Raw genomic sequence first — 23970 nt, 5'->3', positions numbered from 1 at the left:
AGAGCTAGGATTACAGGCGTGAGCCACCGCGCCCGGCCCTAACTATCTGTTTTTTTGGTACTCATTAACCATCCCCACTTTATCCCTTCCTCCCTGCTACCCTTCTCACCCTCTAGTAACCATCATTCTACTCTCTGTCTCCATGAGATCAGTTGTTTTTAATATGTATCTCACAATTTTAATATGTGAGATTTGTCTTTCTGTACTTGACTTGTTTCACTTCACGTAATATTCTCCAGTTCTATCCATGTTGTTGCAAATGGCAGGATTTCATTCTTTCTTGTGTCTATGTAATATTTCAACATGCACATGTACCACAATTTCTTTATCCATTCATCTGTTGATGGACACTTAGGTTGAATAGTGCTGCAGTAAACATGGGAGTGCAGATATCTTTTTGATATACTGAAATTCCCCTCCTTTGGATATATTCCCAGCAGTGGGATGGCTGGGTCATATGATAGTTTTTTGAGGAGCCTCTATACCATTCTCCATACTGGTTGCACTAATTTACATTCCCAGCAACAGTGTACGAGAGTTCCCATTCTCCACATCCTTGCCAGAATTCATTATTGTCTGGGTCTTTTTGATAAAATCCATTTTAACTGGGGTGAGATAATATCTTATTGTAGTTTTGATTTGCATTTTTCTGATGACTAATGACACTGAGCATTTAGAAATGAGGATGGTATTATGGCCAGACACCTGCTCTGCCTGTTAGTCTTCCGCTTCCTGAAATATAGTATCCCCACTTATCGGCAGGGGATAAGACCCCCGGTGGATGTCTGAAACTGCAGATAGTACCAAACCTGATTGGTGTCAACTGGGACACGTCTCTGTTTATGTCTTCTACCCACAAATTTAACATATTTTCCATCTTAACTAAGCACTTATCACACACCGTGGCTGGAACTTTTGCAGTTTGAGGTGTGACAGCAAAACTAGCACTAATTTCTTTTTCTTTCTTCACAAGTTCACGGATAGAAGATTTATTCTTACTGTAGATTTTAGCAACCTCAGCATAGGATTTTTTTCTGTCCTTACTAAGTGGAGAACTTCCACCTTTTCACTTAAAGGAAGTACTTTATGGCTTCTCTCTGGCATATCTTTGGCCAGCCTTACTAGTCTTGCACTTTGGGGCTGTAATTAAGTAAAACAAGGATTACTTGAACCCTGTGATACTGTGACAGTGAATCTGATAACTGAGACGGATACTAAGGGACTGATGGGTAGGGAGCATAGACAGCATGGAGACGCTGGACAAAGAGGATTCTCATCAAGGGGGCATGGTGTGAGATTTTATTCTGCTACGTGGAACAGCACACAATTTAAAACTTATGAGTTGTTTATTTCCGGCACCGTGAAGTGTCTCTGGAGGTGGCCTTCTCTTACCCTGAGTAGAAAAGAAGTTACTTGGAACCCTCCCCAGGAAGCAGAAGCTGGTTAGTGGTAGGGCAGAGGGGGCTTGCATTGGAAGGTGGGCCAAAGCATCCCCTCCCTAAATACTTACCTGGAATTTACTGGAACAATTTAGTAAATTATCTGTTTTCTGGAATTAAAATGTGCATGTTTCTTGAGAGCAAGTACCACCTTAATCACCTTTATATAGTCCTTGCTCAATAGTTTATTGAATGTAAAGATGCTCAACAAATGTATGTTGAACTAATATAGAATGTAATTAAGATTTATAATAACCTTTGTGAGCTGTATGTCAAAAGCAGATAAAATGTACAATAAAGTAGAAGTTTCAAATGTTTTGTTCTTTTTTTAAAAAAAAAATAGCAACTGCAGAATAGCTTGATGGAATTTGGAGAACCATGGAAAATGAACCCAGGAGATGGAGCATTTTATGGCCCTAAAGTAAGTAAACCATATGCTTCAAAAAAGTAAAATTTAAAAGAAAAATAAATACTGCTTCTAAGCAAACATCATTTAATTTACAGATTGATATAAAAATCAAGGATGCTATTGGCAGATACCATCAGTGTGCTACAATTCAGCTGGACTTCCAACTGCCTATTAGATTTAATCTCACATATGTTAGGTGAGTGATTGAATATGCTAAATAATGTACTACTAATATCCTAATTATTTGTTATGTGAGCATTAGCAATACAAAAATAAACATCAGCGAATGTCTAGTATATGTGCTATATGCTCAATATATATTTGTTTACTGTGTATAATCCAGTTGGGGTTCTGAGGCTATGGTCTAGTGGGGGAAGGAAGATAAGTAAGAATACAATTAAGGATATGAACAAAATATCATGAAAACATGACCCAGGCTGCTAACTCCCTGAGACGGATGGGGAAGACTTTACAAAATGCTGGCATTGGGTTTATCTTGAGATAAACCCAATGAGATATTTGCCAGAAAAAGCAGATTAAAAAAAGGCAAATCCACAACTTCTTTGAAAAAAAAAATTCTTTTACACACAGTAAAATTCACTCTGTGTGTGTGTGTACAGTTGAATGAGTTTTGATACATGTTTAGAGTGGTGTGACCACCTCCATAATTGTGGATTCTATCATCCCAATAAACTCCCTTGTGCTGTGACTTTGTAGACACACTCTCCTCCTGCCCCTAAACCCTGGAAACCATTCATATGTTCCCCATCACTATAGTTTGCTTTTCCAGAATGTCGTATAAATGGAATCATGCAGTATGTAACCTTATGGGACTGCTTCTTTCACATAGCATAATGCCTTGGAGGTTCGTCCGTATTTTTGCATGTCTTAATAGTTGGTTCTTTGTTGTTGCTGACTAGTATGCCAGTGTATGGATGCACCACAATTTGCTTGTCTAATCACTCGTTTAAGGACATTTGGGCCGCTTCCAGTTTTTAGTGCTTATGAATAGAGCTGCTATAAATATTAGTGTACAGGTTTTTGTGTGAATGTAAGTTTTCATTTCTTTAGGGTAAATACTTGGAAATGGGTCATATGATAAGTGTATTAACTTTGTAGAAATTGCCACATTGTTTTCTCTAGTATCTGTACCATTTTGCATTCTCACCGGCAATGTGAGAGAGTTCCAAATGTTCCATATCCTTGTCAGCACTTGGTATTGTCAGGTTGTTTGTTTATTTTAAAGCACTCTAATAGGTGTGTATTAGTATTTCATTATGTTTTGATTTTGTATTTCTTTAGTGGCTAATGATAACATCTTTTCATGTGCTTATTTGCTATTCATATATCCTCTTTGGTTAAATGTCTGCTCAAGTTTTTTGCCCATTTTTTTAATTGGGTTGTTTTCTTACCATTGAGTTTTGAGAGTCCTTTATATATTCTAGATACATTTCATCTAAGTTGTCAAAATTATATGCATAGAGTTGCTCATAGTATTTCCATATTATACTTGTAATTTCTGTGAAGCCTATATTGATATCTCCTCTTTCATTTGTAACATTAATAATATGTGTCTTTTCTCTTTTTTTCATTGTTGGTTTGGCTGTAGATTTATCAATTGTATTAATCTTTCAGAGAACTGACTTTTAAATTCATTGATTTTCTCTATTTTTCTGTTTTCAATTTACTGATTCCTGTTCTTTATTATTAATACTTCCTTTATTTTGCTTGCTTTAAGTTTATTTTGCTCTTATTTTTCTGTTTTTTTTAAGATAAAAGCTTAGATTGTTGATTTGAGACCTGTCTCCTTTTCTAATATAATAATTTAATGCAGAAGCCTGCATTCTGTAAAGGGCAAGATTGTTAATGTTTTAGGCTTTGTGGACCATACAGCCTTTATTGCAAATACTCAACTCTATGATTGTAGTGGGAAGGCAGCCATAGACAATATATAAACAAATGTATGTGGCTGTATTCCAATAAAACTTTATTTATAAAAATAGGCCATCAGCTGGAATTGGCTCATAAACCGTAATTTGATGACCCTGATTTTACACTGTAAATGTTTCTCAAATACTGCTTTAGATACATCCTATAACTATTGATATCTTGTGTTTTCATTTTCATTCAGTTCAGAATATTTTCTAATTTCCCGTAAGACTTCCTCTTTGGCTCATGGTTTATTTTGAAATGCATTATTTAATATCCAATTGTTTGATGGCTTACCAGTTATCTTTCTGTTATTTGTTTCTAGTTCAGTTCCATTAGTGTCAGAAACCATATTTTGTATGGTTTCAATTCTCTTAAATGCATTGGGGTTTGAATGTTTCATATGTACTTGAAAAGAATGTGTGTGCTTTCTGCTGTTGTTGGGTGTAATGTTTCATAAAAGTCAGTTAGATCTTCTTGGTTAATGGTGCTGTTCAGTTCTTCTATAACCTTACCGATTTTCTCTCTCCTTTTTCTATTGATGACTGAGAAAGGAGTGTTGAAGTCTACAGTGGTAATGGTGGACTTGTCAATTTCTCCTTTCAGTTCTTCCTTTATGTATTTTGAAGCTCTGTTGTTAGGTACATCATGTTTAGGATTTTTATGTCTTCTTGGTGAATTTACCCTTTTATCTCCATTATCATCACATAATGTCCCTTTTTATCCCTGGTATTCCTGCTCCAAAGTTTACTTTGTGTGATGCTAATATAACCACTCCAGCTTTATTTTGATTAGTGTTTGCATGCATAGTATATCTGTATCTTTTCCCATCCTTTTGCTTTTAATATGCTTATGGCATTATATTCAAAGTGGGTTTCTTATAGACAACATATTGTTGTGTCTTGTTTTTTTAAAAATCTGTTATGACGATCTGTCTTATAATTGGTGTGTTTAAACAACTTTTTAAAAATAAGCTTTCAATTTTGGAGTAATTTTGGATTTACAGAATTATAAAGGTATTACTGGGAGTTCCTGTTTCTTCATCCAGTTTCCTATACCTTCATCCATTTTCCCCTAATGTTAGCATCTTACACAACCATGATACATTTGTCAAAACTAAGAAATTAACACTGATACGATACTATTTAACTGAACTGCAGGCTTTATTTGGATTTCACCAGTTTTTTCATTAATGTCCTTTTCCTATTCCAAGATCCAATTCAAGATACCACTGCATTTAGTCAACATGTCCCCAAAATCTCTTTTGATATGTGACAGTTTCTCAGTTTTTTCCTTGTTGTTCATCAGCTTGACAATTTTGAGGAGTACTGGTCAGGTATTTTGTAGAATGTCTCCCATTTGAGATTTGTCTAATGTATTTCTCACGATTAGTTTAGGGTTATGGGTTTTTGGAAAGAACTCCACAGAGATGAAGTGTGCTTCTCATCATATCACATAAAGGTGACCAGCTGACATGAATATTAGACCTTTTGGTGTTGTCCCACAGTTTGCTGAGGCTCTGTTTATGCTGTCTTTAGTCTTTCTTCTGTAAGTGCTTCAGACTGGATACTTTCTATCCATCTGTCTTAAAATTCACTGACTCTTTATCATCTCCTTTGTAATGAGTCCATCTAATGACTTTTTTATTTCTGCCATTGTATATTTCAGTTCTACAATTTCTATTCTTTATATCTTGCATTTCTTTGCTAAGACTTTTATCTCTCCACTTACTCCACTTGTGTTCACGCTTGCTTTTTGGAGCATGATTTAATAGCTGCTTTATAGTCTGTGATAATTCCATCATCTGTGTCTTCTCACTGGTGGACTCTTATTTATCTTTTCTCTCATAAATTGAGATTTTCCTGATGATTCATATGCCAAGTGATTTGGACTGTATCCTGGACATTTTGAGTATTATGTTATGAGACGCTGGGTCTTATTTAAATCCTAAGGGGATAGAGAGTTTTTTTTTGTTTGTTTTAGCAGAAACTGCTTGCCTAGGCAGTAGTTGCCAATCCACCTTCTGGGGACTGTGGTTCCACCGTCAGTTCAGTTTTCAAAGCCTTCGTAGGGATATTCGAATCAGTTCTATGTGCGCCACCCAGTGGCCAAGTCTCAAAGTTCAGTTCTCAAGCCTCTTGTATGCTGTCTAGCATGTGCAGCTCAGAGGTGAGACCAGGTGAGGTCATACACTACGTTATGGGATAGCTGTTTTGAGCTCCCTGCTCTTTGACACCTTTAGTTCCCTGGGATCCCTTATGATGGTCCCGTGGCCAGAAAGCTGAAGCTTTAGCTTCCCCACTCCACCATGTTCTTTCCATGACTGCACCTGTCAGAGACCAAGCTCAAGAGACCAGAGAAAAAGAAAAAGGAAGGGGAATTTACCCTGTGCACTTGGACCATTATCCTTCTGATCATAAAGAAGGATCTCCTTCCTCAGAGTGTTAGGTGCCTCTTTAGTCTTTGCTGCCTCTGTGCGCCTGTGGGAGTGCCTGGGATTTGGGGGGAAGGGAGCAAAAAAAAAGAAAAAAATAACCCAGGATCCACCTCCGCCATTCTTTCTGGAAACTTAAGAGTTATCTTTCTGGCTCCTTGGCCAGAAAGTGAGGATTTCTCCCGAAGTTCTTCCTGTATGCATCTGGCACATACTTCTTGCGTCAGGGCTGCCTTTGAGTCCAGGCCGTAGGAAACTGGAAGATAAAATTACAGGAAACTCACTGCTGGTTTGTGAATACTTCAGGTTCTGATCTTCTACAATCCACCTGTTTAGTTTTCAGAGTCTTCAGATAGCTGCTGCATGCATTCTCTCCACAGTCTATGTTTGCATCCATTGAGAGTGCCAGGGTAGAGCATGCTTACTCCATTTTGCCTGGAATCAAATTCTTTTTAAAGATCATTCCCCTAATCTGCATTAGACAAAATCATGGCAACATCCATGGAAACTGTCCTCTACTCACCATGTCCAATTTTAGATAGAATGTTGCTTAGATACTGCGTTGAGTTCTCTTTCACTCAGAATTACTAATGAAGACAAAAAGGGAAAAATTATTAGCATGTTTCAAATCCAATAGTTTTTAGTAGAATATTTTCCTATTAAGAGTCAGGATAAACAAGTACCATTTTCTTAGAGTATATGATTTCATGGATTGATCTCAATTTGTGTCCAAGCAATAAAAGTATAATTTTTTTGTATTTTGTATTCTCCATATTGTGTTTTGATTACTATTTATAGAGCTACATTAACATATTAAGAGTTAGCTCATGGAGAGAGGTTAAAAGACTGAAGGAATAATTGAAGTGTTGAAGTGTTACATATAGAGAATGACAACAAGACATGAGACTAATAAAAATGCTCAAGAGAATGAAGGAGAAAACATAGCCCTTTCAAAAATAAATTTGGCCTTTTGGGAAAGATGATGTCTTAAGTTCATGTCTGCAAAACTCTCTTTCCCTAGTACCCTTCTAAAATGAACAAAAGAATGAGGGGTGGGGAGACCTTATTTATGCTGAAATGACCCTACTATTTCAATAAAATTTGAGCACCATTGGTCATTACATTTATTGATTAGAAATACCATGCACCAAAATGGAAGAGCTTCTGGGAGTTGACCCCTAAGTTTTCATCCAGTTGGTATAATGGAATTAGTATGACTCTGAAAAGTCCCACTGATTTCTCCCAGTTTGGAGGGGCAAGTGCCGGAACTATTGGTAGCTTTAGTAGGACAGTCAAATCTTCTTCAGGACTGGTTCAACAACGGAAGATGGCTCAGAGCCATGAGAATCAAAGTGAAACTTCTCATCCAGGAGGACATGGAAGAGAAACAGATCAGCCAAGCCAGCCACCCTAGATGTTGTGTGGCAAGTGGAGGGTAGGAGGGCCAAAGTGGAAACAGTAGTCTGTAGACCAGGAAAGAGATGGTGACGGTTAGAGCAGGTGGTAGTAATAGAGATGAACAAAGTGGGGGCATTGGGATGTATTTTGGAGGAAGAACTGATGTGATTTGTTCAGAATGAGGGGAAAGAAGCATTAAGGTCATTACCATGATCAAGTAAGGTTTTTTCCTGAGAAAGCAAGGATGGTTTAGTATTGAGAGTGTGTTATTCATCACATTCAATAAGGCAGAATGCATTGGATAAAATTGAATAATCATTCCTGTGAAATGAGCAGAAAGGAATTTCCTCTTCATGATAAAGAGAATTTATCAGAAAACAATAGTAACATTTCAACATAATCGGGAGACGCTGAATATGCCTACCATTTGTACTGTACTCAGAATTATTCTGGGAGTGCAGATATTTGAAAGAAAGATAAAATTGTTTGAAAGAAATAAAATCATTGTTTGTAGTTGTTAAAATGTCAAGAAATCCAACAGAATCAAATGGAGGAAAAATGGAACTAATCATAAAGGAAGGTAGAGATGCAAAAGGCAATTTGCTTTTATATATATTAGCAATAACCTACTAGGAAATGTAATGGAAAAAATATTTCAGAAGCAACAGCAACAACAAACTAGAAAATATCTAAGAATAAACTTAACAGTAAATCCAAATATAATCATGTGTCCCTTAACAATGGATATATGTTCTGAGAAACGCGCCGTTGTGCGAACATCATGGAGTGCACTTACACAAACCTAGATGGTCCAGCCTGCTACAGGCCTCGGCTGTATCGTGCAGCCGATTGCTGCTAGGTTACGACCCTGTACAGCATGTTGCTGTACTGAATACTGTAGGTAATTATAACACAAATCACTAGGCAACGGGAATTTTTCAGCTGTTATAATCTTATGTGACCACTGTTGTATATGCTGCTCGTAGTTGACCAAAGTGTTGTTATGTGGCCCATGACTGCATATATTATTTATATGAAGTATAAATACCACAAAATTTTATCAAAGGCCATAAAAAAGAGTTATTTAAATGATGATTCATACCACACTCTTAGACTAGGGAAGAATCAACAGTGTGAAGATATTCTCTTCAAATTTGTCTATAAATCTAATACAATTATAACCAAATCCACTGGGATTATTTTGGAGGAACTTAACATAGATGTGCAAGCATAGTTTATGTCACTATGCCCTTCTTACAGCTTGACCTGATTTAAATAAATGATGGGACAGAAATTTCTGGATGCCCAGGGCCCTGTGAAAGGGTCACCATGCTTCTCTCTTATTCACTACACAAAAACATGTAACATTCAGGAAGATTCCATACTGGTTCCAGTTTGTGGGGTGAATTTATTCATATACCTGCTGCACAGTACTGGACTCAAGCTTCCCACCTCCACCCCAAAGCTTTCTGTGGAATCTAGACAGAGGATTTTGCCTGTATTTAGTCTATAATGGCTCTTAGCAGAAATGGTTGGCAGTGATGCTATCCAATTATGACGCATTTGAAGGGGGTTTAATGAATTGGTCTCTCTCTTTTTATTTGTTTGTTTTGTGTGTATGTGTGTTTTAGTAATAACTAACTGGTACAATTTTTAGATAAAAATTTCTCATAAGAACTTTACGTCACATGTTACTTTTGTTGCGATGATGTGAAATTTATCTTTCCGAGAAATGCGTGCAGAGATCTAGGGGTGGCTTACTTCATTACAGTTAACAGTCATAATTTGCTTTTTCCATTTTTTTCCTAAGGAGGGGAGGGAATCATTAAATATAAGGTGCATGTCATGAGGGCGTCAGGGAATTTGACTTGTAGAACAAATATCAGGAACATTTTGAAAAATGAGGTTCACAGTGGGGGAGGTGGGTGGTGACAGGAATGGAGGGCACTGGGGTCAAAGGCGAGTGCCTGTGCATTGACATTTTGTGATGCTGAGAGAGGGTATGTCGGAGGTCATTATACTATTCTCTCTACTTGTGTGTGTGCTTTCTATATTCTCTAATGAAAATTTTTAAAATAAAGGAAAAAAGATTAGCAATCAAAGCAATCTTTTGAGAAAGCAAGACACTCACAAAACAAATAAGGTTAATGAAGAGATATCCAAAACTGCTAATCTAAATCTATAGTCAAAATTAAATATAACGTAAGAAGATAGTTATTCCTGAATCTTAGGAAAATACTAAAAAGTCTAATTTCCATTTTTTAGTAAGGATGGGGATGATAAGAAGAGACCTGTAATCATTCATCGAGCCATCTTGGGGTCAGTGGAAAGAATGATAGCCATTCTTTCAGAAAACTACGGGGGAAAATGGTAAGTGATATGGAAAAGAAAAGCTACATGTCTATTATTCTTAAAAGTCATGTCTAACAAGATAAATTTAGTAGGAAAAAAATGGCAGTTCCTGCCTTTTAATTCGCAAGAATCTAAACAGCAAATAAAAATTCTTGTTCCATCTGCCAGATCAGGAAAGAAAAAGAAAGAAAACAAAGGCAGAATAGCATAAAACTACACCATTTACCTTTTCGGGGACTCGGTGGAATTAGTTATCTTTTCACCTATTTCAAGCCCTTCAAAGATCTCGTTGCTGTCTGGAAAACACACAGCTCACACTCCCAGGTACTGCTCCTTGCCCTACAGCCATCCCTCCTTCAACCATGTCATTTGCCTTTGGGGGTTCCCTGTGGCCACTGAGGAGGAAAACATGTAAACTTGATCCATAAATGGACTGAACAGCGTACTGCACAACCCAGAGGGGACAGCCACGGCACTACAGCCCATCGAGGGATGACAGTGGGGAAGGGAGATGCCCTCGAGTGCAGAATTTTGAGTGGTGCATCTTATAGTCTTCGTTAGCTGGAGGGAAAACAGCCAGAGGTATGGAGTCACACTGATTTGTGAGATCTGGTTATTGCTTTGGCTACAAGGTCAGAAATTTAGAAGTAATTAGATAGAGAAATAAATGACACAGATTTGAGGAAGAGGAATGTGGAAGATTGCTCAGAATGGGCCATGAAGGTAGTATTGCCACCAAAAGGTCCTCATTGTTGAGGAATTTTTCAGTATTCACATACAAGAGGACCCATTCTGTTACAACCGGATTCTTTTTTTCCGTTTTTTCCCCTGTTCCCCTTGCTCAGTGGTTCACGAACAGAGTGGGATATATGTGGACTGAACAATATGGACCTTCCCTCACTAAGTTCCATCTGGCCACAACTCTTCTGAGGACTCAGTTTGCCACGAGTAGTGATAAATCCTGATCCCCCAGTATGGTACCATAACCCAGGGGAACAGCCAGCTATTTTGTGGCATGTTGATTACATGGTTCCCTTTCATCACGCAAGGGCAATGATTTGTCCTCACTAGAAAAGATACCGACTCTGGATTTTGCTTTCCTGCTCTTTCCTGCCATGCTTCTGCCTGCAGCACTGTGTATGTACTTCATGAGCCTTATTTGCTGTCAGAAACACAGTGATGCTTCTGACTTTGAAAGTAATTTTATAGCAAAGAAGCAAGGCACCGAGCTGACACTGTGGGAGTCACTACTATCCCCATATACTCAGAAGCAACTGGCCCTACTAGCAGTTACAGTACCAGCCGGCAGATAACAGCTTGTAATGGTGCATCCTACAGCGTGTGGAAATGCTGCAAACCAGCAACCACTTATGTAGTTTTTGCCTCCCTTTCCATTTTTAAGAAATTGACTGAGTATCTGCTCATGCAGTGTTCTGTCTTCAGAATCTACTGCCCCATTGCTACTACTGCTAGGCACAGTCCCTGCAGTACCCCCGTGGACACAAGGCACTGGATGCTACTGCTAGGGTCACTGCCACAGGTTCCTCCAAAGCTCCATGTTTCTGCATCACTCTTCCTTGCCAGAATGGATTCCACATGGTGCCTCCTTCTGTGTGCCACTCTGCCTTAAGTCAATGTGTCATGTTTCTGTATCAGTTTGGCAGAACCTAGATCACAGGCAAGCATTCATGTCTGGGGAGGGTAGGAAAGCAAATTTCCTAGCAGGAAACATAACTTGGGAAATTTCCCTAACAGAGGGTCTTCCAAAGGTCCTCGGTAGCTAAAGAATCTGTGTATATCCCTGATGTTTTACTTGCAATCATAGAGAAATACACCTAGGTGCCATGGAATTTCCAAGCTATTAAAGTCACAGACAAGACAAAATATAGGTATGAATATGTATGCCACCTAAGTATGAATTAACGTGTTTACATTTCTTTCCAGTTGGTTCCATTTTAAATAGTGCAGCATAGGTAAGAGATAGTGGTGTCTTGCACTAGAACGGTAGCAATGAAAGTGGCAAAAAACTAAAGAACTGGTAGAACAGCAGATGGAGAGGGAGGCGGGAGATGGTGCCAGTGCATGGAGGGTGCCGTCCATCATTGCAGGGCTTCAGGCATGTCCCTGCACTGCACACATCCAGACTTCAGACACCTGCCCGGCCTGTGGGGGAAATCTCCCCAAGAGCCAAAAGCAGAAATGGTTAAAATATGGCCCCCTGGGGGGAGTAGGACTGGGGATGGGGTGAGGACAGAGCTCAAAAGGAAACATTTACTTTTCATTATATACACTGTATTTCTGTGTTTTATCATATGTATTATTTTTTTTGTTTGTTTTGAGACAGGGTCTCACTCTGTCTCCCAGGCTGGAGTGCAATGGCGCTATCATAGCTCACTGTAACCTCAAACTCCTGGACTCAAGCAAAATATTACGACTTTTATCATGTATTATTTTGTTTTTTTAATTTAAGAATAAATAAAGTGCCCATTGCATTTCCTTCCACCTTCAAACTAAATGCTCATTATGACAAGGGAAAAGGCAAACATGTCCCACATCAAACATTGCTTATCCTCACCCTCTACCTTTTTTTAAAAAAAAGTTACATTTTGAGATAATTGTAGGTTCACATGTAGTTGTAAGAAATTACACAGAGTTCCAGCATGCCTTTTACCCAGTTTTCCCCAACAGTAACATCTGTATACATTGCCATGACCAAGAAGTAGACATTGATACTACCCACCAAACTTGTTCGGATATCACCAGTTTGACATGTGCTCTTGTGTGTGTGTGTGTGTGTGTGTGTACTTCTACAAAATTGTGTCACACGTATAGATGTGTAACCACCACCAGTCAGGATGCAAGACAGTCCCATCACTTGTAGGCTGCCTACATTGTCACAGTTGCCATGTCTCACTCCTGTCCACTCATCCAGTAACTACAAACGTGTTCCCTATCTTCATCATTTTATCGTTTCAAGAATGTCACATAAATGGAATTGTACCGTATACAGCCTCTTGAGGCAGGCTTTTTTTTCCCACTCAGCTGAATTTCCTTGAGAGCCATCCATGTTGTTTCGGGTATCTATAGTTGATTCCTTCCTTTTGGTGATAGTGTCCCAGGGTGTGGATGACCAGGGTGTGACCATTCACCGACTGAAGGACATTTGGGGTGTTTCCAGTTTGGGGCTTTTATAAAGCTGCTATGAACAGGATTTTGCATGAACATATATTTTTATTTCTTTGGGATAAATGCCCAGAAGTGCAATGCTGGGTCATATGACAAGTGCATGTTTAGCGTGTCTGGCTGCCTGCCAGCCTATTCTCCCTACTCTTTTCCCATCGAAATTCCAAATTTCCCCTTTTGTCTACTCTACTGCCTTCAAAGTCTTAATATAGTTTGGTTTTCTTCCACACCACTCTACTGAAACTGCTCTCTCTCAAAGTCTTTAAAAAATCTTTGATTATTTTTAAATCACATAATAAGTGGTCACTATTAAACTCTGAAGATACATATTTTATATATTTTTCAGGCCTTTCTGGCTGTCTCCTCGCCAGGTAATGGTCATCCCTGTGGGGCCAACTTGTGAAGAATATGCACTTCAGGTACAACCAGAGACATTTAAAGTTCATAATAGTAGTGCCCGTATTCTGTGTAGATCATCGACAAGGAATGTCATTCATGCTTTAAAATATTGTGCAACTAACACATTAACTTAACCAACCATGTTTTCCGTAATTGGGAGTAACACATGAGTTGTTTCTATGTAGCTCTACTAGCACATTGATGGACAGGATTTTGTGTGAACATGTTATTTTATTTTTTAACGTTTTTGAGAAATTGGTATTTTAAAACATCTCATAATTAAATTAGTCCTCTCCACATGGCTCTATTCGGGAAGAATACTTTATCATCCATTGCTACATCACAAATTACCCCATAACTTAGCAGCTTGAAACAACAAACACTTATTGTCTCTCAGTTTCTGTGAGTCAGGGATGTGGGCACAGCTCAGCTGTCTGACTCTGCCGAGAAGACCCAGGAGGCTGCAGTCAGGCGGTGGGCAGGGGCTCTAGTGCTGGGGGCTCACTTGCATAGTCATGGAGACTTCGGCTCCTCACCAAGTGGGCTTCCTCATAGGTTGCCTGAATGTCCTCACAGCATGGCAGCCAGTTTCCCCCAGAGCGAGTGATCTAAGAGTGATGAGAGCTGCGGCCTTTTGTAAGCTAGTCTCAGAAGTGGCATGTGTCACTTCTGCCTTCTCTGCAGTCACACAGACTAACTGTGGTACAGCATGGCAGGAACTACACAATGGTGTGAATGCCAAGAGGTGGGGAACATCCCGGGTCGTCTTGGAGGCTGGCTACCATAAATAATGTAAGAATCAGCATGTTTCATTTTTTTCTAGGTATCCAGTGAATTTTTTGAAGAAGGATTCATGGCTGATGTTGATTTAGATCACAGTTGTACACTGAATAAGAAAATACGAAATGCACAGCTGGCTCAGTATAATTTTATTTTGGGTAATTTAAGTTTGTATATATTTTCCAAGTGCTTGGTTTTTTCACTTTAATTCCAAAAAAACAAAATAAGGAATATGGTACAACTACTTGATTATCACAATTTGACTGTTTAATACTTACACGCAAAGAGGAGTCCATGGTGTTTCTGGGTTTGCTGTTCCTAGTACTCTTTGTTATTAAGATTTATAAAGTTTCACATGAATTTCATGGTATAATATTAGTAGCAATAGTTAATACTGCAAACCAACAATTAAAAAAATGTGAAAATGATCCCATCCCGTCAGTGGAATTATACTCCTTATGTGTCAGCCTGACAGAACTAAGATATTTTCCCTCGCTCTTCTGGTTTGTTGGGAATCTTTGGGATTAAATTAATGGATGGAAAAATTCCAAATTTAAAATGATCCAGAGAAAAGGATTTAGGTGAGAAATAAAATGTCCTTGAGGCAGACCAGTAATTGGATACAGAATTTAAACTTTTGGCTTTAAAAATGATTCCAAAATCAAGAGAAACTGACTTTGATATGATCCAGGCATGGGTATTGCTATCTCCTGTAAGCTGAAAGAGTCTGTAAAAGGCAAAATAAATGTGCACAGAGTTGTCCCACTGACAGTTTTTTATTGATAATGTTTGACTCTGTAGTAGGTATTGTGCTGTTTCAATCAGCCTTCTTGTGGTGACAGCAATCTCAAATTAGCTTAGACAAAGACAGTATTTATTGAAAGGTTCTTAACTATTAGAGGATGAACCTAATGGTCATTAGATTGACATTTAGTGATTAATATTGAAGAAAAACTCAGTAAGACACATGTGTCATGTGACTTTTGAATTAATGTTTAGTAAATTGTTGATTTAAAATGTTTATTTCCCTTTTCTACAGTGGTTGGAGAAAAGGAAAAGATAAATGATGCTGTAAACGTTCGAACAAGAGACAACAAAATTCATGGAGAGATTTCAGTAACTTCTGCCATTGATAAATTGAAGAATCTCAAGAAATCACGTACACTAAATGCTGAGGAAGACTTTTGAAGTCCTTTCTTTATACTTCTATGTAACTTTGTTTTGACTCTTAAAAATGTATTTTTCTTATCCAGTTAACATAGTAGTACTTTTAAGAACTGTAGACCCCCTGATGGGTCCACTCGTGGGCTCAGTTAAGAAAGGAGACAATGAATGAGTAGCTGATCTGTACAAAGTTTAATTCACTGTTGTACTCTGGGGACAATAAGAGGGCAAGCATGGGAAATTGTTAAGCAATCAGTGCCTTGAGAGACTTAAATGGGGAAATGTTATTCATTGAGAGAGGGAAACACTAGGAAATGAGGATTGTGAAATGTTATAAGATTTGTGATTTTCAGAAGGTAGGCTTCAAATAAAAGTCTGCAAGGTTTTTTGAACATGGGGAAAAATCTTATCATGTCTCAGGTATTTTTATGACTATTCTACTAAAGTTCACACTGAAACTTTATCTTCAAAATTGCAATCATTACTTAATTTTGTTTTAACTAAACAACCATAAAAGCAGCAGCTAGCACTAAGTATTGGATTACTGACAAAAGACTCTGCATATCACAGAAACTCAGTGTTGTGGAATCTGTTGTTTGCACTGTGTGTTAAGAGTTGTCCTTTGAATGCTCTAGTTCATAATTGAGCCTTGTTCATCTTTAGAAAAAATAAAAACTGTATCACACAGTGTTTCCAGTGTTTCAGCTATGGGCTTCTACCACAGTAAAGCTGCTCACTTAGAGTTAAGTTACTTTTTTGATGGGATGACATTCCACTGATTGATAGACTCAAATGGATTTCAAATTTTAACTGGAAGGAATACCTTACTTGCTCAGAACTGAATTAAAATGGCTTTATGCCAGTAGAGAATTTAGCTACCAATCAAGAAGTATTTATTGTTTATTTGGCTAGGTGCTGTGGAATTCAAAATAAATGTAAGAAATGATCTCTCTTTTCAACATACTGATGATTTAGCTTCTCGAGGAATGTGAACATTAAACAGTTGGTAAACAAAACTTTTATTTCAGACCTGGGTAGTAGTGTAAGTTGCAGATTATGTGGTATAATTTTTAAAGCTAACATTTATTGAGGGCTTATTGTGTGCCAGGCACTATACATATATTTTTTTTTTTTCATTCATCAAACGTGCAGGTGAGGGAGTGGGTAGTCAGGAAACCTCAGAATGAATGATCTTGCAGCAGGTAGGCGGGAAGAGAGAAGCCTGTCAACAGGACGGTAGGAAGAATGCTGTGATGGAAACAGGTGCAGGTTGCCATGAGCTGCAGGCCTGGAGTGTAGCTCTCTTCCCCAAGGCCGACCTGCTCCAGGGAGGGTCTGTGCTTCAGACCCTCCTGCCGTATCGCGGCACCTGGCTGTTGTCCCAGTGTCTCGGGGCCTGCCCTGCTTCTCCCCATCTTCGGTGAACTTTCTGGAAGCACCAGGTATATTTCAGGAGTTGACCAGGGTGAAACCCAAGGCAGGCTTCCAGCCCTGGATCCAGGGGGAGTGGGTCCCTCGGGCTGCTTGTCACACCCTGCGGCCACAGGTTACTCATCTGTAAATAAGGACCTTTAAAGTATGAAATGAAACGTGATAATGTCATCAGAACTTATACACTGTACCTGGCACACAGTAGCAATTTTTATCTGTAAACATATATATACAGACAGAAAAACAGTGGCCAGCTTGCCAAATTTGCCTGCCTCTGTATTCAGTGGCTTCAGGCGTGAATTTCGGTACCTAGATGACTCTTTCCGGGTCTCCAGCGGCGGAAAGAGAAGTGAGCGCCTGGTCAAAGGGTGTGAGGGGCACTTGGGGACTGAGCAACCTCACAGGTCTCATTCCTCTCCAGGACATCCTCGGGGCGCAGCAGCGGGCAGGGCCGGGGGAGACCAGAGCAAGGAAACACACAGGCACGGCTGCCAGAGCCCCAGTGCGCCTGCGCGCCCGGCTCCTCAGACGCAACCGGACCCGTCTCCGGCGCCCCGCCCCCACGGAGCCCGCCCCTTGGCCCGGAAGTACACGAGCCGGCAAGATGGCGGCTGTGGTGGGTCCTTTGCAGGCCCTCCACTATCTCTGTCGCGTGCTGTTCTTCTTCTGGCAGTTCTGCATTCTGCTGGGCGATGGTGAGTTAAAGGCCGGGATCCGCGCCGGTCGGGCTGAGTGGCAGGAGGGCCCCAGTTGCTGTAGGCAGACGGCGGAAGGTGATGCGGAGAGGAGGCTGAGTGGCGGGCTCTGGGCGACGAGTCACTGCATCCCGAGGTAGCCCCTCAGCTTAGCGACGCCGAGCCCCGCTTCAGGAGCCCTGGAGCAGAGGTGGAGCGCTCGGGGCGCTGCCGGGGAAACGGAACTGGAGCCCGATACGACCCTTCGTTTCCTAGTTGCCCACGGACCTGAATTGTTTTCGACCCCGTCGGCGTTTCGTCCTTTGGTGTTCTATTTCTGGCTATTAAGTCGTGAGGTTTTTGTGAGCATTTATTGGCCCGGTGTCGACCCTGCACGTTGACCACAAAAAACAAGTTTTTCCTATCCCGGGATAACATGTTTTTCTAATTGTAGGATGCTTAAATTTAGAGCATTCGCAGCCGATGGCTCAGTCAGTAAAGGATCCGGGCCCATTATCTACATTCACGGTAGCTGCCAGAGCAGCAGATACTAGGCATCTTCTATGCTAGTATGTGTGCATTTGTATCTAGAAGTTTCTGTTTTAACAAAATTTCTTGTAGTATACGAAATCATTTTTCCATTTTTGAATGTTTTATATATTGTATTTTAGATTATGTGAATTAAGGGCAGATACACAACCATTTTCAGTAGACATTCCTGGTATTTGGATACCTTTTTATGTTCCTGATTCATCTCTTTTTCCAGTCTCACGTTCTTCATTTCTGTCTCATTTCTATTATTTTTGCACTTCATCCACCAAAATAACTTTCAACTAATGCTTCTTTCCCTTTCGAAAGTTTCTTCTACTTCTAGAACCGTGTTCCTGATGTTGGATACTAAAGGCACCCCTAAGGCTGTGTGAAATGGAAGGGTCACAGAGGAACTGATCGAAACCTGGAGTCTAGATCTATCTGGTTGTGCTGCCCACCGCCCAGCTTGAGCAAATTGTTCATCCCCTGTGGGCCCGGGTCCTCATCTTTAGAGCGGTGGAGGGCCCTACATCATTTCTGCGTGGTGATTCTAAGTGTCCTGCCTCCAGCCAGGTTGTTATAGGAACAATAGGAGAGAAAGGGGTATTTTGTAGAATTGGCCACTTAATACAATAACTTAAGTAGGACCAGTTTTAAATGAGTATTAGTGTGTTTTGCTAAATGGAACCGTTGACCTTTGGCTCCGTAATTTTATCCCTGTAGAGTTCCATTACTTCAAGAAATTGAAACTGGCTGAGATGGTTTACTGATTCTTATTTGGCCGTGAAAGTCAAAGTCAGCAGTGTACTTGAATTTTAAATTATTATTACTTTTTTTTAGAGAAAGCACAGGAGTTCTTGGCTCTTTTGCAGGTTTTTGAAAGACCCTCTTCATTTTCAAGAATACTTGCAGTTTTGATCCTCTCTTAAATGATAAAAATATATTGTACACCTCGTTAGGTTGGCTGGAAAAAAGTTACAACTTGCTGAACACGTTATTAAAATAGAGAATTATTTTGATTTTTGGTAGTATAAAACTGTAAGTGTTCTATTAGCAAATTATGGCTTATTGATTTACCAGTGGGAGTAATGACAGAACATTTTATAGAGTTGGTGCCCTGAGAGTGTCAGGGGCCTCATTTCTAAAGTACTCAATTCAAATGAAAAGAATTGGATTGGAAATGGAGAGATTAGGTTCTAGTTCCAGTTTTACCATGATCTTCCTCTGTGATTTTGCACAAATCCTACCATCTCTGAAGCTTTAGTTTCTCATCGTATAGAATGGTAGATTTTTGAGTCCCTAACTTGTACACGGCATTTTCTGTACATAATTTGTACGTGAGCACCTTTAGTTTTCATGGCCACTTGGGAAGCAGGAAGGAAAAACTTTTTATGAGTGTGGTGCTCACCAGGGCACACAGCTGGCTGGCAGCAGAACCCTGCTTTAATTGCAAGTGTCTCTGACTCCAATTCTGTGTTTTTCCCATTCCAGTGTAGCGTCTCATTGCTCATGATCATGTCTCTTCACCTTAGAAAATTGCTTTCCTCTGTTATTCTGATCAGTATTATAAGGGAATAACCGTCTCTCTTACCTCTCACAGAAAGTACCGAAATCCCACCTTATATGATGAAGTGTCCAAGCAATGGTTTGTGTAGCAGACTTCCTGCCGACTGTGTAGACTGCGCAACAAATTTCTCCTGTGTCTATGGGAAGCCTGTCACTTTTGACTGTACAGTGAAACCATCTGTTACCTGTGTTGTAAGTACTGCAGCTTACTTACTCTAAATAAATTCATTGTAAACTTCGAGTTAAAAGTGCAGTTTAGACTTAACTATTAGGGGGAAGAGACTGAAATAATTTTTTATTCTTTTATGACTGCCTTGTTGAGTATGTAAGAAATAAAAATCCTGTAGTCCCTTTCATATCAGATCGGTACTGTTCCAATTATTATAATAACTGTCAAGCCAGTTGATGTCAGCTGAAAATGCAGGTGACAGAAATGTTCCTTTGTAGGACTTGGGTATCTAAAGCAGGTACAATTTGTTCAGATGGTTTTGCATTCTTAGTAGTGACAACTAGCTACAGAGGGGATGGTAATGTGTTTTTACCATAGATGAGCATCAGGCTAGGGCTGAGGAACCTGGATTCTGCTCCTGACTTGCAGCTCAGTGACCTGCAGCGAACATACTCATCTGTTCCTTCCAGCTATCTGTGACTGACACTTTATAAATTTTCCTTTGCTCTGTATTACGAAAGTGTACATGCTAATTATGAAAAATTTAGCTAAGCAAAAGTGATGAAATAAGTGTTATTACCCTGAAATAACCTTTGTTATTTTGATGTGAATTTATCTAGGTTTTTTCCCGTAGGTATTACCTATTTGGGTATATATTTTTATGATTACGGGGTATCATACCATATACATTAGTTTTGAATACATATTGTTTTGGTACCTATTCTTCTGCCACTTAGAAATTTTGTGCCATATCAATGTGTAGGCTTATTGACATATTAACAGACTACCGTATTGTGATCGATTAGTTCTGTGTCCTTTGGTACATAGGATCAAGACTTCAAATCCCAAAGGAACTTCATCATTAACATGACTTGCAGATTTTGCTGGCAGCTTCCTGAAACAGATTATGAGTGTTCCAGTTACACCGGCTGTATGACGGTGTCCTGTCCTCGGCAGCGTTACCATGCCAACTGCACAGTGCGGGACCACATCCATTGCTTGGGTAAGTCAGAGTTCAAGGGAATTTGTGAGCAAAATATTTTTCTTTAAGTTTACTTAGGGGACTTTAACCAGGAATCTGACATTTAAATTAAATAATTTAATCAGACACATCAGCTTTTTAGGTGTGCCAAGCCTCATTAATAAATTCTGAAGGATGGACATATTTGAAACACGGACTTGGGGGGAGGGGAACCAAGGGCAACACACGTAACCTAAACATCTGTACCCCATAATATGCTGAAATAAAAGAAATAAATAAATAAATTCAATAAACTAAAACAAAGCCTCCATAAAATGTGCAATTCTATCTTCTTTTAAAATGTAATGTTTGATAAAACAACATGTAAAATATAAAATATACAGTAATTGAATTTCACCCAAATTAGCCCAAATTAACCACTAGAACAGCACCACTGCCATTGCAACCGCCTGAGTTCTTTGCCTTCATCTAGTTGTACTACTTTCTTTTCAGAGGTCACCACCCTTTTGAATTCTTCTATCATTTCATTTTTTAATATTTTTTATAGTTTTATCATGTGTATGTAAGAAAATATAGTATAATATATTATTTCAATAGTGCACATTTTAGAACTGTATCAAATGATAGCATTGAGACCCTGTGGTCTTTTAGGACTTATTTCCTCTCACAATCATGGCTGTAAGATTAATCCATGTGACTTCTCATTTATTTTTCTTACCTCTGTATAATAATCTATCGTAAGATTGTATCACAGTTTATCCATTCTCCAGTGTATTTGGATTATTTACCATTTTTTGCTATTGCAACTGCTGTTAAAATTTCTGTGCATATTAATATCTTTTGGTTGCACATGTGCAGGAGCTGTCTGGCATATACTCTCCAGCATGTGTTATTTTCCAAAATAGTTATATTAACTTAAATTCCCACCAGCGTATATAACTGTTCTTGGTGATTCAAATGCTAATACTTGTTAGCCTTAAGTTTTGTCTTTTTCTTAAAGATTTCTAGGATTCTTCTATATTTTGGATAGCTTAGGGGTCCCTAAAGCCCTCTCCCAGATTTTGACTTTTTTTTTTATTTTTTACTTTATTTAGGGTTTGTTTTGATGAACAGAACTTTTAAAAATGTAATTACTTTAAGTTATTTCATAGTTAGCCCTTTTTTGTTGTTTTAAGAAATCTTTTTCTACCCCAGGTTTATAATGACAATTTCCTCTGTTTTTTTTTAAAAGTTGTAAATTTGACCTTTCTTAATTTTGGTTAAAAATCCACCTGGAATTGGTCTTGGTAGATGGTGTGAGATAAATTCAACTTTACTTTTTTCACCACCCAGAGAGACAGTTGTCTAAACTGTTCCTGCTGATCTGTGTGAGACTTCTATCCTACATGAAGTTTTATATGTGCATATATATTTTATGTTTTATAAAACATTTTAAATCACCTATAATTTCGCCATCTAGAGGTAATTAGAGGCCTAAAATTCTGGTCCTTGGTTCTCTCTTCTTTTCCTACCGGATGATTTATCTGTCTCAGCATCACACCGTCTTACTTATTCTTAACTTCACCGTAAGTCTTGATATCTGGTACAGCATTTCATGTTCTTGAAGTTGGAACTGTAACTTAACTGATTCAAATATTAAATCCATGCTTATAGGTGGTAAGGACTTTCTTTGTACTATTCACCGTAGTAAACATCTGTTACTGTAAAGAGAGTCGACTTTTTAGATGTTAAATTGTGAAGCCATTAGTTACAATAAAGTCTCTGTGTGAGAATATTTTTGTACCCCATGTTTCTATGTAGAGCGTTTTCCTTTTTTTTTTTTTCTTCTCTCCTTCTTCTTTTAAGGTAACCGTACTTTCCCCAAAATGCTATATTGCAATTGGACTGGAGGCTATAAGTGGTCTACTGCTCTGGCTCTAAGGTAAGTTTTGTTACTACTAAGTTAGAAATGCCATTTGGATTTCTTTGGGGTCAGTGGAATCTTCCAGACATTGAGCTCAGCCAAGTTGATGCTTCCCTCAGATCCTACACATATTAAGTAGACTCTAGGAAACATAGCTGCAGGGAGTTTAGGTGATCAGACCAGTATCTTCGTGGAATTTGATAGCAGACATGTTAGCTTTTCTCCCAAGATGCCTGATTCCCATTGTGTATGTTCCATGAATCAGTAAAATGCTGTGGACCATTTGAAATAGGTTTACGATGTGTATTTTTAATTTTAAGTAACTTCTTATTCTAAAAGGTAATAGATGCTCAATACTGAAAACTGGGAAAACGAACGACAAAAAGATTAAAAATCACCTGTAATTTCACCATCTAGAGATAATTATAGGCCTATAATTCTTACATTAAAATGTGTTTATATTTATTAAACTTTTCAACAGTTCTTTAAGAAATTATACCAGTTCTTCTTACCAAAGGGAAGGGCAGGTAGGACCCTGGTTAAATGATTAACTGATGAAAAGGTTATACCATCTACAGTTGAAGTCTTAGAGTTAGCACCTGAGACCTGCAGTGTGGATAAGGCAGAATCTCTCAGTCTCGTCACTGTTGACGTTTTGGGCCAAATAATTCTTTGTCTTGGGGCTGCCCTGTGCATAGCAGGATGTTTAGCAGCATCCCTGGCCTTTTACCTACCACTTGTCAGTAGCAACCCCTCCCACCCCCTACCTGGCAGGAAGGTGTAACTAGAAAGTAAAAGAGGAGTCCAAGATATTATAGAAAATGAGATACAACAAAAATAAGATTTGGTAACTGGCCACAGTCTTTGTGAGCAATGATTCGAATTAAAACTAACAACTGGCTTCTTTTGAAATAAACTTTTAAACTTGGAATAATTTTAGATTTACAGAAAAGTTGAAAAGATAGTAGGGAGTTCTATATACCCCTAACCCAATTCCCCTACATTGTTAACATCTTACATTACCATTGTACATTTAACAACTAACTTTTAAAAATTGGCCTCATGTGGTGGCTCACACCTGTAATCCTAGCACTCTGGGAGGCCAAGGCGGGTGGATCATTTGAGCTCAGGAGTTTGAGATCAGCCTGAGCAAGAGCGAGACCCCATCTCTGCTAAAATTAGAAAGAAATTAGCTGGACAACTAAAAATATATAGAAAAAATTAGCC

The 23970-nt window shown here is 38.8% G+C and overlaps 2 protein-coding genes across 2 annotated transcripts in view; both read left to right on the top strand.

Annotated features, from left to right (window-relative positions):
- Positions 1 to 15511, top strand: part of TARSL2 (threonyl-tRNA synthetase-like 2) — a 67009-nt gene extending 51498 nt beyond the window's left edge. The window contains 6 exon segments of the mRNA XM_012642690.1: positions 1783 to 1860; positions 1944 to 2044; positions 9875 to 9979; positions 13491 to 13563; positions 14367 to 14481; positions 15363 to 15511. Of these exon segments, the coding sequence (XP_012498144.1) occupies positions 1783 to 1860; positions 1944 to 2044; positions 9875 to 9979; positions 13491 to 13563; positions 14367 to 14481; positions 15363 to 15511 (621 nt within the window).
- Positions 15512 to 17502: 1991 nt separating this feature from the next.
- The window catches only part of TM2D3 (TM2 domain containing 3), a 7729-nt gene continuing 1261 nt past the window's right edge, over positions 17503 to 23970 (top strand). Inside the window, exons 1-4 of the mRNA XM_012642695.1 lie at positions 17503 to 17613; positions 19724 to 19881; positions 20687 to 20861; positions 22686 to 22761. Of these exons, the coding sequence (XP_012498149.1) occupies positions 17523 to 17613; positions 19724 to 19881; positions 20687 to 20861; positions 22686 to 22761 (500 nt within the window). The 5' untranslated portion in view covers positions 17503 to 17522. The remainder of the gene's footprint in view (positions 17614 to 19723; positions 19882 to 20686; positions 20862 to 22685; positions 22762 to 23970) is intronic.

The sequence above is a fragment of the Propithecus coquereli genome, unplaced genomic scaffold (genome assembly GCF_000956105.1).
Source record: "Propithecus coquereli isolate 6110/MARCELLA unplaced genomic scaffold, Pcoq_1.0 Scaffold184, whole genome shotgun sequence".
Taxonomy (NCBI): Eukaryota; Metazoa; Chordata; class Mammalia; order Primates; family Indriidae; genus Propithecus; species Propithecus coquereli.
This window is presented reverse-complemented; position numbering and strand designations above follow the sequence as displayed.